At 35.1% G+C, this 20,597-nt stretch overlaps 1 protein-coding gene across 6 annotated transcripts in view; it reads right to left on the bottom strand.

Moving 5' to 3' along the window:
- The window catches only part of PAN3 (poly(A) specific ribonuclease subunit PAN3), a 79,289-nt gene that overhangs the window by 35,667 nt on the left and 23,025 nt on the right, over window positions 1–20,597 (bottom strand). For 5 of the 6 annotated variants that reach the window (XR_009932962.1, XM_062487620.1, XM_062487622.1 and 2 more), the window contains 4 exons: window positions 19,328–19,398; window positions 17,183–17,245; window positions 8,771–8,932; window positions 649–799 (listed from right to left, as the gene is read on the bottom strand). Coding sequence is in view for 5 of the 6 variants with exons in the window: in XM_062487620.1 (XP_062343604.1) it covers window positions 649–799; window positions 8,771–8,932; window positions 17,183–17,245; window positions 19,328–19,398 (447 nt within the window). In the remaining variant the exon portion in view is untranslated. The remainder of the gene's footprint in view (window positions 1–648; window positions 800–8,770; window positions 8,933–17,182; window positions 17,246–19,327; window positions 19,399–20,597) is intronic. The other variant, XM_062487623.1, reaches the window with a different exon arrangement.

Below are 20,597 nucleotides of genomic sequence, written 5' to 3'. Positions count from 1 at the left end.
ACATTTTAGCATCAGAAAACTAAGAGATGCATGAAGGGCTTGGACCTTTTAAATTTGTAAAAACATCCATCACTCAATTACATGACTGCACGGAACACATTTCAGTAAGAGTTTTAAATATGGGAAATAACTATAAATTGGTCCTAAAAGTGAGATTACATGTGAGAGATACAATAAAAATTAACACTATCTTGCAAGGCAAACTATTATAGAATTAGCTTGTCTTCTTTTGTGTTTTATAAATAAAAAGAGCATTGGTATGTAGCAAACCAAGATTATATGCATTGTAGACTACAATGCACTTCTTGACTATGGGTAGTTTTAGTCATCTTCAGGTACTGCTCTGGCAAGAACCACTTAGGACACAGTATGATAACTCAGCAACCCTTTACCCCAGAAACAGCAGAGTAAGTTTCTAATTTCAATGCTGCTGTGGCTAAGCAGATTTCACAGCCTACAGTGTGATTTCCATACTACTGGAATATAAAGCCAAAGTTCCTCTGCTTTTTAATGATTGCCTTAAAATTAAGAGCTAAAGTAGGAGGTAGCTACATTTTTAACCGTTAAATCTGGTAACTATATATATATATATAGGGTTACATTTGACAAAACAAACCACTGTACTAGTAATCATTGCTCCCAACTTACCTGGTGCTAACCCAGCAGTAGCAGGACTTCCCATGGAGGGGTGAGAGAACAAGGCTTGAGAGAAGGCAGACATACTTGACTGGGATACATTACTCAGCCTGGAGGTTGATCCTCCTTTAGGAATAAACTCACTTGCAGAAGGATTTGGTGTCTGTTTAAAGAAATAATAAATGTTTATTTTACATGAGAAGCAACGGAGAGTGCCTATCTGGTAGAAAATACATTCTAGAAAAGGCTACTAGTACAGGGGGTATTTTAAGGTACCTACAACTTGCTGATGAAAACAAGGAATATTCAAAGCTGGTCTGCATGAACAAATCTAGACACGATTTAGCTTCTATCTGAAGCAGTACAAGCAAACTTTCCGTATAAGCAGCTGGTCTACAAATTCATAAAACATTTTGCCAAAGACTTTCCATAAGCATTACAAGTTGGAGAACAGACTTGACACCGAGAAAGCTTTGTGACAGCTGCACAGACTGCTCCCCCATGACTTCAGCAAGTTAACATCAAACTAACTAGCAATTTCAAATTAAAGGAGTAAAAATGATTCCTACTAGAAAAGTCACCCCTGCCTCTACTTCAAATAGATCTGTACGTTCACTTTCTTTGTGAAGTTAACTTCTGCTTTAATTACCTGTTTCATTTATCTAGCACCCTTAATAATAAAGTCTACTTTGGTGCCACGGAAATAATAGAAGCAGAATGATGGTCAAACATTAGTGTTTTTTAGTACATAAAACAAACACACAAGCAATTTTTTACATTCTATTAAAATCAGTGCAGACAGTTTTGTAGTTTGTGATCGTGGTGCTTGTTTTGAGGTGAGGTTTTTGTTTGATTTGGGGTAGAGAGTGTTAGAAAAAGAAAATACCAGTTAGAGCTCAAAACGCAAAAAGGTTATCATTAGACAGCCAATTACAAATGCCAGGAGTGGAACAAAAACTACATAAGGCCAAGAAATAAAATCAATTATTACATGAACACTCTGAAAAGACTGAAGATCATTAAATTACAGGATTGAGTTAATTAACTAATCTGCAGAGTACCTCTCAAAAGTGTTTAAACGAACTAGGTAAAACAAGAAGACAGCAGCAGCTCCCAATACACAAGGGAGACTTTTACAATAATCCATAATAGTTTTTACAGAAAATTATGCTGGACTGCTTTGGTTTCAGGCAGTTTTAAAATAAGCAAATATATAACAACTGTTAGTTAAATTACTGATACTGATTTCATTCTTATGAAGTGGCATCAGAGGAAGTAAGTTAGTGCCAAATTGGAAGTGAAGTGCACACATCAATTTAGACAAAAAATATTTGAGAAGTTTCTGCTAATTGGGTTTTAATACCGTTATTTTAATATTTCTGCCAAATACCATAGCATTAGTGTATTTCAATGCACTGAAAAAGAAGATTCTCAAAGTTGTAAAATTAAAGAAGACCCTTCGGTTCAAAAGCAAATAGCAAAAATATTCTACCTTTAATTACACAGCCAATTTTAACCACCATCCACTTTATATCAACTTTACCTCCTGATGCACCACCTTACATGTACATGTTTCTGAATATTCAAGGAACAGCTATAAGTAAATATGTAAGTTGTGAAGTAAAACATATTTAAATGGGTGGAGAGTTCACATGAATTTTAAAACTCTTTAATTACAGATAAGGAAAACATGTTAATATATACACTAACACAATAAAACAAATGGTAAGTGGAACTACACAGACTGAAAACACAACTGATACATTTATAGTCAAAAGATAATATTCAGATTTATCGGAATTGGGGTACAGGAATAATTGTTCCTGTAGATAAAAACTGGCATGCAATCATTCAGTGGAATCTGCACTGAAAACTGGAGAAAATGACAGAGGTGGCGGAGAGTATAGTGGAATTTTTCTCAACAGTGGTAGAGCTAAACAGCCATCAAGCAAAACAACCGGGAGAGCAAGGGACAGAATTTGTATGATCTTGCTGAAAGAACGTAATTCCAAAGAACTACGAGGTCCACATCTTTCCACTGCTGAAGGCACACAGCTCGATCACATCTAAATACCGTGTCAACCAGGTGACAAGGGCGGGACATGGCATTAGGGTTGAAACATGCAAGCAGAGAAAAGGACACCTTCTGGAAGGTAACAGACTTCCCTAGAGCAACTGAGAGAGCTCCCAAAATCCTATCCATGGCATTCCGGCTAAACGCTTAGTTTCACCTACTGATTCAAGCAACTACAGCACAGAGATGCTTCTTACTTCTAAATGCATTCTGCAAATTCTCATAGACCAGCTTTCATGCCAAAAAGTTACTTACTAAAATGTTACTTACTTACTGAAAGGTACTTACTAAAAGTTACCTATAACCATCAAAAGTTTTAAATGCAGCTTCACTTTAAGAAGGACCTTCAATTTAACTGGTAGGTGTTTTAATTTATCCAAGTGAAAGAGTCAACCCAGGAATCTGCTAGGACTGATCGGGTTTATGCTGTGCAATTCCAAACAGCAATGGGTCAAGTCTGATAGAAATTCAGTTTCATCTCATATTTTGATATCACAACTCAGAACGAGCATCAAAGCCTAGTAAGATTAAGTTCTTTTTAACATAACTTCAATAAAAATGTTGTATATGAGTAAACAGCTTTGATTTATGAAGAGAGATCCTATTATATGAAAGCCTGTTTTACTTGTCTATGATGCTACAAACATGAAGCTGCAATCCAAGTCTTTCCCCACTGGTTAAAAAAAAAAAAAAAAAAAAGGTGATTAAACATTGGTTACAATTTTCAAGAACCCTTCCATCTTCAAAAAACAGAAAAATACTCAAGTTCCATAGTCAGTAAACAGAATAAACTAATCAAAGTAATACAGCAAATTCTAGTGATTGGTGGTCAAAACTAGCAAATACTGCCAGACAATTTGAAGCTTAAGCCCCAATCTACATTTAAATTCATTACATCTATATGGAGCTGCAGTTCTCAAAAACTTTTATGCTTTTGAAAATATTTTATCTGAAGTAAAACACTAGTTTTTCTGAAAACAGTTTTCTTCTATTAAAACAATTAAAATGAGGCCAGGTTAAGAGACTAATTGAAGGAATGTAAAATCACCATTAGCTCTTTAATATTTAATATTTTAATTATTCTTGAATCTTTGTAGGTAACCATTCTGCAGCACCAACCATGCAAATATGCCAAAATTAGAAAGCCACATTCTTAATGGCCAATGATTCAGAATCTTGTATTCTTGGCCTGAAAAAAAAAAAATCCTACTTTCACTCTGTCAACTCGTAATACAAAGTATAAATTCCAGTTTTAGCTTTACATTTGAATCACTGGTAAGCTTGAAAATCTGTTTAAATGGTAACCATGCTTTAGAATCCAACAGGGTATTCTTACAGTTTTTCCATGAGAGCACTACCAAACTTCAAGGCGACATAAAAATAAACTTTTCTAAGAATGAAAATCATCCAGATCTGCTCAGTGAAAGCACTGTCTTCATTATATATTATGTTTAAATTTTGCACAAGTACAGCTTTTAAACAAGTTGCTATTTGTTTAAAATAATTTTAATTAGTAATTATTTATCTCAGAATAAAAGAACTTATTTATGCTAGATGAGGTTTGAAATTTTAAGTCAGAATAAACCAGGATTGATAAAATATGTAGAGAAAATGGGTATTGAAAGCTGTTATTAATTTTCAAGAGTAACCAGAAGAATGGATATGCAAGAATCATATGATTATGCAATACTGTGATGTTAAAAAGTAGCAAATGTACTTCTAAACTCAAAACAATAAAAAAGGTCTCCTAGCACTGTGTGCACAGTATTAAATAAGTCTATTTTCAGTTTCAAATGTCCCATAAAAAGTCACATACAAAATTTCAAAACGCTAATCAACATGTTTTCAACAAACAGCATTAAAGAGAAGGAAGTACAGCTGTCAGCAATGTTATATATTTCTAGCAAACCACCTACGGTTACTTCTGATACCTTGGCTAAAACTGCCATCATTCCCTTTTCCCCTCAATCTTGCCAACTGAAATCTCATCCCCCTTCTTCCTGTATATTAATAAAGGTACTGTCAAACTAAAGCAGAGAAGCAATTTCCCTAATTATTACCCAAATACCTGTATCATGCATTCTCAGAATGATTCCATGAAGAAATTTCATCTAAATACCGTTTTCAGATTCTTTATGTCTCTTTTCAGTCAGCTTTGCAAAGAAACTTCCAAAGACAGACCACAAAATTGAGTCCATCCAGCTCTGCTTACAAAAACAATTCCTATACTTCCATATATCAGAGTGAAAAAAACTTTAAAAAACATAAATACAGTCCAAATGAAGGCTGATTTTAGCCATGATGCAATTACTAAGGATGGAACCAAAAAAGTACACAAGGAGGGTAGGACTATTAAACAACTCATTTGTGACACCATTCAGCTCAGAATTTGTCTGGTGGCTTTTATGTTTTTACACTTATTAAAAGGAAATAAAATACAGCATGGAGAGGAAGAAACAAAATTTTCTTTGAGTACCACAAAACAACCACCCCAAAACAATTCAAGGCTCTTTAAAAGAAGGTACAGATGAAAGCCAAGAGCAAGCCAAGGATCTAAGCTGAAGACCATCACTAGAAGGACTACATGGCAGCATATGACATTACTGTATGTTAATGAGTTGCACGTAACAGCCTTCTGTAATCCAGAAGTAAAATCAAAATCCCTGTTACATCAGCTATAAACTTTAATACATTAGATTTGTCTTTATGCTCCTCAGTGATAAACCTGTAAAGCCCCACTGCTGCACTAATCAATAAATGAATCTTCAAAGTGCCTTTAAGTACAGATGTGAGCCGGAACACAGGGATGTTCAAGTTACGAAGCCTTTGGAAAGTCACACAGGAGTCCCACAGGAATACCAGAAACCACTCTTCTCCCGCTCTCATTTCTCATTCAGCATCTCTCAACACAGCTCTACAGCAGCAGCAGCAACACCACATCAAGCTCTGGAGGCTGTAATAGTACTTCATTAGCTTGGTTCTGGTTCCACATTCAACCAAAGCCCAAAGCCAGCTACCTAACTCAAAAAGTAGGCCAATCTCATTTGATTTCAGAAGGATGCACTAATGTACTTACCATGCTAGAAACTGGATACAAGCCACTACAAGTTCTGTTTTTATGTTCTCCTTCCAAATTCATGCTAATCTGTTCTGACATCCCAAATTATGTAATTGTGTAATGGTTACAGAACACCACCACTAACCCACATCCATGCTATAAAGAGTGCTCCTTTACCAGCCTATTTTTGGCATAGTTTTCATAATATCTCTTAGGAACACAGAAACATGCAGAAGTCTTTCTTGATCTTAATGCTGTCATTTTGTTGTTGGGTTTCAGGGTTTTTTTGTTGTTTTTTTTTTTTTTTAATGGGCAGAGGTTCTATATGAGGAGATGCACTTTACAGAGTATTGTTGCAATTCCTCTAAGGATTCCTTGAAAGCTATAACATCAGGAAAGGATGCATTTTGTGATGTCAGAGCATCCCAGAGACATGGGAGGTCACCAAGGACTTCAAAGCAAATCTCTTTCTATCCCACCACTGAATTTGTGTAACATACTACATACACTATTATAATTACTGTGACAAGTCATCACATCACTCCAACAGGCTCTAGTAAACTTCAATTAGCCAACATTATTATGTTACTCTACTGCTCTTGCAGAATTTAGAGAATGTCATTAAAACTGGGTAAAATTTGTTGGCTAAAGATTATAAACCAGAACATAAAAACCAAAATACAGGCTCATACAAAACTACTAGTGAAATCTTGTTACAACTTGCAAGTAGATCTTGCTGAAAAGTAAACTTCAAAATTAGATTTGAAATATTTTCACGTTTCTTTACAAAAATCCTTCAAAGTACTGTAAAAACAAAATTTGAGAGGTCTATGCTCCTGATGCAATATACTTGAAAAAATTCATTTCTATAATTATTTTTTGCTCAAGAAACAAAGAATTAGTTATTGATGGCAAATAAGAACTAATCTGTATAACTAAAATACATCTATTCCTACTACTTTAAGGAGAATTACCATTTGCTATTATAATATATATTATGCAGTAGTATAGTAGCTCAGGACATTTCCTAATATAAGGTAGGATATATCACTGCAAAGCAAACTTTGATTTGGGTCTTTTTTGCTTTTTTAATGCACAACCCAGAACACGATTCACTCCGCAGACTTCACTTTTAATCATGTAAGTGTAATACCATATTTAAACAAAACAGATCTGGATTATAAATTCATAGCCATACAGGAGTAACAGTTAAATTATTTTACAATGCAAGTTTTAACACCTTCCCTCCTTCAGTCTTACCAGACTCCATAGTTTCTCTTCAATCCCTCCTGTTTCTCCTCCAACTCTATTTATTCTGGCTGCCACATCCTTCTGTTCGTATTTCCAACACATGTGCATATACATTTTGTTAAAAGCCCACATGTCCATGGAAAGCTATGCAATTGTATCATGTAATACAAAATCTTAAGCCCACACACATTAAATCAATCATGTAGCCAGCATTCTGGTGCAATAGAAGAGCCTGGAATTGCACCCTTCAGAATCTATGTGCTCTGCAGCCAGTCCCAAACACTTCCAACCTCAGAAAGCATGGGGACCTTGAGATTCTTTCCCTTTGCACATTTTGAAGCACTTTCAGAGTGCATGGGTACTGAGAAGACAACTGCTCCTGGTGAGAAGCTTCAGGTTTCAGGCTACTCCCTCTCCATCCTACATAAGCATTAAGTTCTTTTGCTTCTGATCTAAATGAAGCAGATTAACACCAAAGCTTGTTGCTGCACTGTAAAGCAGGAAAACAACAGAGAACAGGAGTGCAAACAGGACTTGTTTCTGCCCTTTAATGTCTATCTGGAAACTAAAGACCAATTTTCTGATTCTCTCTTCTCAGAACTGTCTTTAACTATGGCTTACATTCACTGTTAGATACACACAATAAATTCAGTTTGTCAATCTTCTCCCCCTTCAAAACAGTACTGCTTTATATGCTCTCACCACTGTCCTTCAAGCTTACCTGGTCCTCCTACCAATGTTTCCTTTAAGCTTGTTCTTTTATCCACGGCTGGCTGTGCTGCTTCCTCAGCAGCAAAAGGGCAAAGACAGATTGAAGGTCCAAATGTCCCTAAACAAGGCAGCATCATGCTGCCTACATCACGCTGCCCATGACTGTTCATTTCAGTAACACAGATATGTCCAAACATCAAATAGTGCAAAACTAGTATCAGTGTGCAAAGGAACTCGTACCAGCGTTATATTGGCCCTTACATGGAAGAAATTCAGTGAACTGAAGGAAAATCCTAAAGTGCCACAAGTTATAAGTCTGTTACCAATTTACCCACTTCATTCACTAAGAAAACACCAAAAATAACACAGCCCTCATAGGAAGACTAAAATAACAATCTCTGAGGAATCAAAAGCACTATACAAGCGAAAGCAGTATTAGCAGCAGTGGTGCAGTTCCCACCACTGTAATAATTTCCAGCTAAACTCCACTTTAAGAGACACAAAGCAGATTCATCCTAGGCTAGAATTATTCTTAATTTTCACCACAAGGATTACCTGCTACTTTGGTAAAGAGATATTCAAATCAAAATTCAAACAAGTTGAGAAATATAAACTATCCCAACATAAAAATTAATAATTTATATTTCCTAATCATGGTGGCAATGTCTTCATATTCCGTACTGAGGGTATCTATTTGCATTGTGTCAATCATTTTAACAACAATCACTAATTTTACCAGTAGAAATCATCCTCAGAAGAGAATTAAAGGTTGCGGTTATTTGCTTTCAGAATACATTAAGTGATTACTTTTGCCCCTTCTCCTCAGATTACACCAAAATCAAGTAAAGTATATAGCTCAGCAATGGGTGAAGATAATGAAATATCATCAAATCACTCTCTCAGAGGATCACTACGCCTATTATGTGAAATAAATATTTGATTTGATCTTAACTCATACTTGGAGTAACTCTTTCTAATTCCAGAACTGAAAATAAAGCATCCAAAACACTGAAAAAATTACTAGTAAAAAATAATTTTACCTGTAAATTGTTTTCTGTGACTCTGTTCCACCAAACCATATTGATGGGTACTCCTGTTTTACACCTGTCAGCCAGACAGCCGATAGGGTTCTTTGATTTTCTTGCTTTTGATCCCACCGGAACTATCCTCTCATCCAGCATCCCCAGTCGATACTTCCTGGGCTATGAAAAAGAAGGAGAGAAACCAGGCCACTCCTAACAACCCTCATCTAAAGCTACACTAAAATAGGTATTACACTGTGATATGATTCTGGATTGGTGGAATAGGAAACAATTTGCAAGTAAAATTTAACTGAGACTGTTTCCTTTCAATCCTGACTATTAGGTTATAATAAACAAAGCTTTAAAAATTTAAAAGAACTTCAGGGACTAGTATTTGTAAGCAAAGCTATCCATCACAAGTCAGCCAGTGAAATATGCACATAAATTTGGAAATTGTCCAAATGAGAATTTTTTTTTTAAATCCATATTTTCAAAATAAATACCTTCAATCACATCATAATAATGAACATCTCCCTTTATATTTCTACCAAACAAATTTTAAATTCAAATTTGCTGTGACTCATCTCCTGAATATTTGCTTTTAAAAATCAGGTAAAACTGAGTAGCCAACTGCAGCAGAACTGAGAAAAACATTTCTGCTCAGGTTAGTATTTTAAAAAATAACTTCAGCTACTATCTTAAGCGAAAACAGACAAGAATTACAATGACAAATGCATTGGGAACCGTCATAAAACTGAGCAAATGGAACACATTTGAGGAAGTTAACATGTCGGAATTACTTGCACCTCATTAACAGTGATATTTCTATTACATTGGCAAAGATCTCTACAAATAAAACTATTTATAAAGAATGAAATTAATATTAAATGCAAAAGGCACACTGTAAAAAAGAAAATTTGTTACATACTTTCAAGCAGGTAAAGTACAGAAATTTTCCAGATTTCTCTACTTCCAAACCTATGGGTACCTATGTAGATGGTAAACATCATCAAAATAAATATTTTAGCATCTATGCATATTTAGACCACGGCCTTTTATGCCAATTATATCAACAGCTGGATCAAACTGTAGAGTTTGGCTGGTTTTCTTTTTGCTGTGGGGTCTTGTTTGGGCATTTTTATGTGACAGTGCAACTATCATCTGGATACAGATCACGCTAAGTAAGCAAAGCTTAACTTACCTTGATTCATGTTTATATGTGTACTATATATCACCTAGTACCTTAGAAATCTTAGCAACATGTACCTTCATACACACTTTATAAATTATTTCTCAATAAACAAGGTAAGAATCTAACTGCAGAAGATGTCCCACTCACGCAGAGACAATTTGTAAAACCCAGGACAAAACTACCATAAAATGGCTGCAAAAACAAAACCTAAATAGATTCTCTCCTCTACTTCCCTGGAACTTTTTAAGCTGAAGGGTTTGGAAAGAATTAAAACTCAGTGGAGTCAACAGTACCTCATTTACCCAAATAACCCAAACAAATCAACCCCTCCAAAAAAACCTGCAAAATCCACAAACAGAACAACAATAAAACCCCAAGGATACCAACATTGACCATGAACTACCAAAGATAATAAATTTTATAAAGGTGTTAACCAGACTTAGTAACAATGAACAAGACTGAATTTTAGCATACCAATTAGAAGTATGTGATGGGTGGCACCTGATCATGCTAAATCTAAATACTGGTTGTTTATTTGGAGAAAAACTCAACTATTGTGTAATTTAACTCAGTAAATCAGAAAGACTACTACCTGCAAAGCCATTAGAGCTGAGAAGATGGGCATCCAAGCAAGGCTGGACTTTAGGGCAGGGTTTGAATACAGTATGTATTTTTCTTAGGCTGACTATTGGAAATAACACAATGAAGATTAAGAGTTTCCCTGGAAGCTTTCCTGTGTCTCTCTGTACCTTACCAAGTGCAGGGGTACAGTCTGCCTCAGACTACTGGACTACATGTCAGTGCCCAAACACACTTCCATCCACAAAGGGTTCTTCTAATCTTCCATAATAACTGGTTGTCTACAAATACTTTGTAAAGGAAAACCAAAACAAAAGAGCAAATGAGCCAATCTGGAAGAGGCTATTTTGGTTACAACAGGATTCAGATTCCAGACAACAGGATGAAACTGCACTCTAGGTATTCTGGGTTTTATAAAAGACCATACAGAGACAATATGAATTCATGTTCCAGTAGTTCTTTACTTACTTGTATTACAAAATGAAATTAAGCACTGGATGAGTAAAGAAAAAAACTTTTCCCTTTCATTATTTATCATTAAACATTAGGAAATTCCTATGTCAAAATTTCATTATTTAGGCAGACATTAGAAGATGGAATATACAATATTAAAATTTGGAAATAAATTTTAGTCTATGTGCACTGAAGTCATTCTAAATAACACTTGTTCTCAATGAGCAAACTTGGATCTGCTTTAGAAATGCAATCTGAATTTAAAGGATATCAGAAAACAGTATCTGCCAAGAGGAGAGATTCAACAGAAGAGAAAGCAAATAGATTGCAAAGTTTGAATAAGTGTATCAACTTTGCTATATCCCTGACCTCTACACAGAGCAGGAAATAAAGCAACACAATTCACAAACAGTTCATCTTAAAACAAGCAAGAACTCATCAACCACTGATCATTTCTGAACATATACACACACACATATATATAAATATATCTACCAAAAACACAGAGGGCATGACAATCTGGACTAATAAACTAAACTTCTATGCTTGAGGACAATTTCTCTCAGATGTTTACAAAAACAATTGGTTTTTGCCTTCCCTACAGTCTGTGATGTAAAAAAAAAAAGTTCAGATGTAGTAATTACTGGCTGCAAATGTTTACATGAGGCACAGAACAGCTAACTATCTTTAATTGCTAGCAACAGCTTAGGTTCCCCTAGGGTGAAAAGGGTAAGCATTTCCAAACATAGCTAATAATTATAACCCTTGCCCTGCAGAACCAAGCTGCTGCCAGCAATTAATGACAGGAGCCTATTGGTTGGCACAATTATTAGGAAAGATAAACCCCTAAAGTCTGAAAAACACTACACTTGAAACAAAAGAAAGCCACTCCAAAAACAAGTCCTTCCTAAGTAGCATCTTAACATAATAAGACTACTAATGATGATTAACTTCACCAGCCCATGCTAGAAATTATTCCTCAAGTCAGTTTAATTACTTGGCTCTCATTCATTCAACATCATCTTTAGGAATGTGTTCAGCAACTCTTTCTTCCTACTATCTGCTGTAACAGTGTCTTTGCCCCTAGCTCCTCCTGTTCTAAGGACAGTGGGTAATATCACTTCCTTTTTCTAATTCAGGATTAAACTGACCTTTAGTGTAAGATGTTCCATGGCTATACTAGAAGAATAAACTCAAACAAGAGATTATCTCCAAACATTCAAACTATAAAGATTTTCATGTAGTATTTAAGTCTAGATAAGCTGACAAATCAAACTACACAATCGCAAAGTTTTCTTCTACTAAGATCTGTAACTCAACTTTTTTCAGGATCACGCAGGTCCCAAATTACACTTCTGTTCCTTAAAATGCATTTACCTCTATCAGGTTTTGAATTTAGACTTACAAGAGCTTTTTAATAACAAAACTTACCCAATTAAGTCTAGCATACAAACATGTGAGCAGGCTATTTTGTTACAAAGTATCGTGAAGAGTCTTAGCCATGGTAATGCTATCTACATGCTTCTACGATCAAATCAAATAGAAGTCATCTTTAGCCTTCTTCATCACAGGCTAAATGAAGCAGCATTACCTTAAATTATCATAGGTAAAAGGTATCACAGTAGCATTAACTAGGGCTCATCTGTTGTACAGTTAGTTGACTCTACCTGTACACACAATAAAATATTACATTATCAGACAGAAAAGAACAAAAGCTATACAAACTCACACTTCCCTTGTACTATTTACTGTACTACCAAAATTATGAAACATACAATTTTAAATTTCAGTGCTGATTTTTGAAAGACTCCACTTTTTAAAATTAATGATAGACCATTAGAAAAAGAGGTTAAACTCTCAGCTAGGCTGTTAGTCTACTTGAAAAATGAGCAACTTCTGTTTTATTATGCCTTTAAAAGTAAAACCAAAATTAAAATTCTTAGTGGCATTATTGCTATTTCCACCCAACAACCATAACTGATTAGCTGGAATAAGACAGTACTTGAAACATCAAGCCATTGATATGAACTACAATATGTTATTGAGCTCCTACACAGGTACAATCAGCTCAGTAGTACCTTACCTGTGACTACAACTCTGTTACTATGGATTACTGAACCCAGTTAAGTGTCATATCTGAACATGAGTTATGGTCAACAGGAATATCCAAACAGATCAGTAAAATGGAAACATGAAAAAGAAAAGCTTTCTAAATGAAGTTAAAACTGTTTAAGTTTTGTAGACAATAAAGCTGCAAAACCCTTTCACATGGATTTTGTTAGCTGCTAACCAAAATACCCTCTACTATTTTCTTTTTTATTACAGCCTCCCACTAGCAGACAGGGACACCACACCTGTGGTTTTTTGCATCTCAGCTTCTGAACAAATTTTTAGATTTTTGATATCCACAAAAAAAATTAGAATAGGAACTTGGTCATCATCTTAAAAATAACTATGTGGCTGGCGGGTATTTGTTGTTGGGTGGAGCATTTTTTCCCCATATAAAAAAAAACAAAAAAAAAAACCCAAAAAAGACTATGCTAACACTTACGCTTACGATTTTGAAGTTTCCAGTACCTTGAGATTACATGCATTTAACAGACTAGACACCCTTCCATCCAGATTGCTAATGAAAATCTGGGTTTGTCTGAGGACAATTTCAATAGTATCATACAGATTGAAACAAGATGTATTCTTCTACCCCAAGAAAACTTAAGTGTGACATTTGGCATGGAAACGTGTCTTATTCCAGAGCAATACATCTGATAACTGTAAAAAAAAAAAAAAAAAAAACACCAAAGGAAAAAAAAAAACCTACCTCTCAGTTTAAACAAATTTTAGAGATGTAATAGATCAGGCACTGTATCAGGCATTTTAAACCATCGCTAAGGGAAACTTTTCAGGTGAACATACGAAAAAAGTTTATTCATTAGCATATATGCTGAAGGCATGAAAATCTTGGAGAGATCAGAAGTAGGAAAACTGACATAATTAAGTCAAATGTTTTCTCATTAATTTTGCAACCTAGCTACATTGGGATGAGGTATGAATCACCACAGTTTAAAACCCTGGCATGGATTTAGTTATACTGACAAACCTTTACTAAGAAATTCATATCACCTGTTGAATTGATATAAACTGGTGGAAAAACAGACTTTTTTCTACCACCATTAAAGCAGATAGTTCTAACTGCAGTGAAGACTTGTCAGAGTACCACCACCCCAAAATGCGCTTTAAAAAACTCCATTACTAAATGAACACTATGGGCAAACCACAGGCTTTCTTCGTGGTTAAAGGTTTCTTTTAGTAAGACAGGAATTTTTGCATTACATACAAGAAAAGTGGGAAAATCATGAGCAGTTACCAAATATACAGGTAAGAGGGTTAAATGATGCAGCTTTTACTCTGGTTTTCAATAAGCATATGATTTCTCAAAAGTGGTGTATTTTCTAGCTGCTTTAAATATTAGTATAGTGCCTCCAACTAATTTGTGTCCAAGTTTAAAGGAACTTGAGTTATTTTACTGCAAATCACTCTTGAAGACTGCATACACCTTAGAACAGAAGGAATCAAAGCAAGCTTGTAAATAAAAACAAAAGCATATCAGTTACATTTTAAGTTATTTGACTTCAAATACACAAAAGGATGAGGCAACAAAATGTGAAAGTTCTACATATTTTTAAAGGGAAACGCTTTTATAATTTGACTTATGTATCATAAAGATCACTAATCCACACACAAATAAAAGTGAGTAATATATTCTCTCATGACACACTCAGAAGGGAAAAATACGTATTTATCCAAATAGTAATAACCAAGATAGCAAGAGCACACAACCAAGGAACAATAATTATTCCAGTAACTGACTAAAATTCCAATAATCAGCTATTCCAAGGAAAAACATAAGCAAGACTACATTATATGATAACTAACACCTTTTAGACCATGAAACTACCTATAAACATGTCTTAGTTTCTCATAAAGCACAGTGTTTCATGTTGCTGCAACAACTCTTTTGCATCAACTACAACATTTTATTATTGTAGGACAGGTGTATAAATCTCAGAAGGAAAAATTTAGGTTTGAAATATAAATTTAGCCCAGGTACATTATAGAGTCTGTACAGCCATAATTCTGTCTCTTAGAACACAGTGACATGATGCTTGATCATTGCCCCTCAACTCATCAGAACATCATTAGTGCTTCTGAGATTGTATGCAGGAGGCTCTGAAAGGTGAAAACTGTCTCAACACATTTCCATTAAACGTAAATTCAGCAAGACCAAACATGGCACATATGGCTTTTCAATGCACCACTGACTCAATAATGATCAGCTATCAGAGGTGTCAGGACAGAGCTGGAAACAGGAAGCTGGAGAGAAATACAGCTTCCCAACAGGTAACAAAACCAGACGGGAGGCAGGACACTCAAAAATAAAACAGCACCTCTTTAAGTCTTAAGAATTTAATACCCACAGGACCTGAAGTTATCTTTATTGTTTTCTTTTAGCTTGAGAGGTTAAACTCTTCTCATACTCATTAAAAGTTTGCATTTATGCAGACTAGGCTTACAGGTAGTCTTCACTTCAAATAATTCTCTATCCACATTTATTTCTGCTGATCAGAGTAAATTAATTAAGTCTGCTGTCCAGTCTCACTTGCTGGAAATCTCCACAGATGGCACTGAACAGCTGCACCCTCTTCAGGGTGAACTTCAATTCAGATAATCTCTCTTATACTTTCCTTTCTAATCTAGAGTTTTTGTCCTTGCCTTTACTCACTTAAAACTAATGGAAGGCATTCTAGAAAAGAATATACTCCAAATATATAAAAAGCAACATTAAAATTGTGTTTAAAGTTGTTCAGTACAGCAATTAGTTCACCCCTTGCAGCCTGTGAACTGAAGTTATTCTCACCTTAATGGACCTCCTCTAGGTGTGACTGAACAATTTAGAAAATGAAATGGAAATAAGTCAGTGTTAGAAACTTTTCATAAGAGTTCAGTTTTCATGAGGATTGAAGGTATGAAAAAACAAAGTAAAATGTAAAAATAAATGCTTTTCACTATCCTGTAAGGCTGACCAGTGACAAGTACAGTAACCTTTTAGCCTGGATTGGCAGCAACAGTCTCAGAACAAATTTAAACAGAACTTCGTAATATACTTTTGTCTTAGTGCATTAAGCTGTCATGTCCTTGACAGTAGATTCTGTCAAGTTTTTATGAACTATTTACCAGAAGCACCAAAATGAAAGCAAGAACTTTTCCAGACAGATCATTCCAGGTTTAGAGAGGAGTACTTTTCCAGATATTGGCTAAAGTCAAATTACGAACAACACCCAGAAAGTTCAAGTTCAGAATGCCACCCTATTTTTAACAAGCATAACATGTATTTGAAGAAAAAAATTAAATAAGCATGACATCATAATTCCTGGGAAAAGGTGTTAGTCTATTACTAACTCTAGCTTTTGTTCCATGCTTCACAAATCCTATTTGCATTGTAGATTAATACTTACCTAAAAATCTCTTATAGGAAATTCACTTTAAGGTTGCTTGTCTTACTGCATGTGGAGTTACAACAAACAGACAGTAAATCCAGAAGGTTTTACAGTTGACAGAACCTCCACCAAGGCTCCATCTACAGAAATACTTAGCTCCTGTGATTTCATTTTAAGTATCCTATAAAAATGTCTTAAACAGTAATCTTAGCTTTCCTGAAATCTAAAATTGAAATGCAGTTTAATAATTTCTAAACAGAGACAATTACCTCGAGAATGTTCATAAAAATTCATGGACTACGTTTACTTTGTAAACAAAAAGTAGAATGGCTCTAAACATCAAATAATCAAAAGCAAATTAAATAATAGCTCAGTCATATTAACTACTTTCAAAAACACTGTCTAATTAAAAAGCAAGGATATTCAGAGTTACAATCAACTTATGTTTACTATTTTATTGGTCTCATATTTCTCCATATGGCTTGCCCATTGTTAAAGGGCTGCCAGCACAACATGATCAGCAATATCCAGAGACAATCCATAAACTTGCTTAACAGAACTACACAGGACATGCTTTTACAGAAACTATTCACTTTTACACAGCACAAACATGCAGCTTTTAAACAGTTCCAAGTAACTTAACACTTCAAAATATTACTAATTAGAATTGTGATTTTTTTAAAGGAAAGCAACTGCTCTTTGCTCACTTACCAAGACTGTGTTATATCTGTCCTCCAAGTCAGTGATAAACGAAGGAAATGCTGGTTTTGCCAGCTAGTTCAGAACAAACAAAACCTTAGACATGGGCTCTTAGTAAGATAATGGAGATTTTTTTTTTTCAAAGTAGATGTTGTAAACACCTATATTTGAACTAGTCACCAAGGCTCCCTTTATATAGCAAGGCACCAAGCACTGGCCTAATAAACCCCATTGTTCAAGCTCTAAACAAACCCCAGTTACTGGGGTAGAGAGGAATCAGTAAGTTCCTAAATACCTGGCTCTCAAGTATTTAGTGCTTTTAAAGAAATCATTTCCAACTATTTGGATATTGTAATAAAAATGCTAAAATATTTAAAAACTGTATAACTACTTGCAATGTATTGACTGGCAGCAAAAGTCAGTCACAACTTATTAATTTCTCATCCTTTTAGCCATTGATTTTTGTCCACTTAAAGCAATCACCATCATCTGGTCATTTCCAAAGTATTTTTCTCAGAGCTAAATCTTTCTTTAACTAACTCATCTCCCTGTGCTGACTATAGAGGGAGCCTGGATGCCTAGATTTACACAGCTCAAGTAGTACTTTATGAAAACTTCCCCATTACTAGTATTTAACAACCTTTAATACAAGCATGCATCACAAAATAGCAGTCATAATAAAAAATAAATTATTAATATGCAAAGAAAAATACAAACCTCTTCCAATTAATGCCAGTTATAGCTGAAATGCTAACTATAAAAAAAATCCAAGTTAATCAAGTTCACAGATAAAACTTACTCTTAACACTATTTTAGCATCCAGTGACTTAATTTGCTTCTTTTTCTTGAGGAAAAAATGGACCAAGTCAGAAAGCACTCTGATTATTATTCGAGCTTTGAGGTATTTGTGCTTTACAAGCAAACATTAATTAGTTTTTCACTTTGTCCTGCTTAACTTGGAAGTAGTTTTTAGAGACAGTGGTCATTCTTGCAATACTTCTGTTTGATAGCTTATTTTCTTTGGTGCATGTGGTTCATACACAAGCACCAGTTTACACCCATGCACATACATACATATGTGCATATATTGGCACTCAAAGCCTGTGTTAAGAAGGAATGTAAATTATTTTTCATTTTTACCAGCTTTGGTAAGTGGATAGGCAACACATTTATAGTTCTTTACATCCAACTTTCAGTGCACTGTACTGGCATTAAGGAAAAGAGCAACGCAGATATATTCCATGTAGTTTGGATACATCATAATATTAGAAAATTAATAATGTTCCACAACAGCACTTCTATTTAAAAAATAGTGTGATGGACCAAGTATAGAAATTATCTTTAAGCTAAATCTTCACCTGCAGGAATAATACAGAACATGCTGATGTAGCTTGCTTTCATCATTTACTACAGGAAAGTTCAGGATAATGTGGCTAATAAGCAGTAGAACATGAAAGTCATCAGTGAAAGTAAAACTTAAAAATTGGTTGGGACAAAGTAATGTCTGGTTTGGTAAGTGACAGTTCACACAAACGAGAAGGAACTCTCACATAATCAAACTTTTGTCTCTTATTCCAGCCACTGAGTGTATAACTGAAAAACACCACAACTTGCACAGCTGCAGGTCAAAGGTGTTTGAAGATGCTGTCTAACCCTCAACAAAAGAAAGATTTCTCAATACAAATTAGAGGGGTGGGGAAAAAACCCAAACCCTCACTTCCCAATGATAACAGTGTCTTTTAACCTAAATGCATTTCAAACTTATAATTATCATCACATAGCATAAAAATAAATGGGAGAATGAGTCTTAACGTCCTCTGGACTTGCTGCCATAAAGACTTGCAGGTCACATGCCCCTCAGTAGAAAAAAAAAAAATTTGGTTTCAAATTCAATGGACTACATACTAAGTTCTGTATTCTGCAAGTATTCGTATTCAGTTTACAAGGTTCTGGAGTAGTTCTTAATAGCAGCAGCAGTCTGATCTGATGTAGAAGAAATGAAGCAGTAAGATCTTATTTATACCAGCAGCAGCACATTAAAATAAATCTAGTAACATCAGAAGAATTATCCTTGTTTCATGTAGCATTTCAAGTTATTCCAGATCTTCTGCACTGTCAACTCATAAATATGCTACTTATGATTTAGCTGTTGCCTACCTTCCTCCTTTGAGACACGCTGAGGGCAGCAAAGTCATTAAACAAGGATGAATTTGGTGAAGTTAGTGGATCTATAAAACCAATGTAAAACCAATGTGTTATATATATACAGACACACACAACTAAAAAGTTTTATATTTAACTTATTTCTGTATGGAAAAAATCCTTTTGACAAGGTTAGGCTTAGCAATCACACCGCTAAAGCCCCCAGCACTTATTCTGTGCAACTGCTTAATTGAAACGGTGCTCATTAACAGAATACAGTAGGTTTAATTGCTGTCGACACTATTTAAAGGCTACCTAACATTTCACAGCCGTCATCTGATGAGAAAACCTGTTTTAAGTGCTCCTTACATTTGCACGTCATTTTTAACCCTGTGGATGATTCATTACAATATTTCCAATTCACCAGAAGATCCTCTGAAAGGCTTGACAAGCATTGGAACAGGTTGCCCAGGACAAGTGAAGAATGAGTCACCACCCCTAGGGGCACTGTGTAAATGCAGTACTGAGGGAAAGCTTCAGCAGCCTACTTGGATAAGAGCTGGACTCTACCTTAAAATTTTTTCCGGTATAAAAGGTACTATGATTTTATCATAGCTGGTTTCCTGAAATTAGCAATCTTCTATGTAACAGGTCTTACAAATAATGATGTGGATTTTGCTTGTCCTGTCACTGTTCTGCACATCAAGTTTAAATCAGAACCAAGGATAGCACAAGTCCACATTCCATTAATAACTTTTTATTGCTTTTTCTTTGTTTCTATTCATCTTTTCCAGAGCTGAGCTATCAAAAACTGTGTAACATTCACAGACGTAACTTAAAACTCTGAACACTACACTGCTAAAACTCTCAACTTAGCAGATGACTGCTACTTGTAAACATTGTTTTTTTGATTAAACACTTTCTTCAAAATTAAATTCTTAGCAGAGAATTTATCTTATATTTGTTCAACAAAAAATATTCCCTAAAAGGGTAATTCTACAAGTGAAGCACTGCTTGGCAGAGCCAAGAGGAGAGGAGACAGAGGGGGAAGGATCTGAGACACGACAAAATTTAAAATGGTTTCTCTCCTTGACATGCATCACCATTACTACTTGGCCTGTCACAGTCAAACTCTGACTGCATTTAAAACTGGAGACCTGCACTGCCTTGAATAGCTAATTGTTCAGTGGGACAAAAGCAGAGTTGATCTCAAAGCCGACTGGAAATAAACTAGGAAGAAAAAAAAAAAAAAGAAAACACCCGCAAATTTTGACTTTCAAGCAAG

The sequence above is a fragment of the Cinclus cinclus genome, chromosome 2 (assembly GCF_963662255.1).
Source record: "Cinclus cinclus chromosome 2, bCinCin1.1, whole genome shotgun sequence".
Classification (NCBI taxonomy): Eukaryota; Metazoa; Chordata; class Aves; order Passeriformes; family Cinclidae; genus Cinclus; species Cinclus cinclus.
This window is presented reverse-complemented; position numbering and strand designations above follow the sequence as displayed.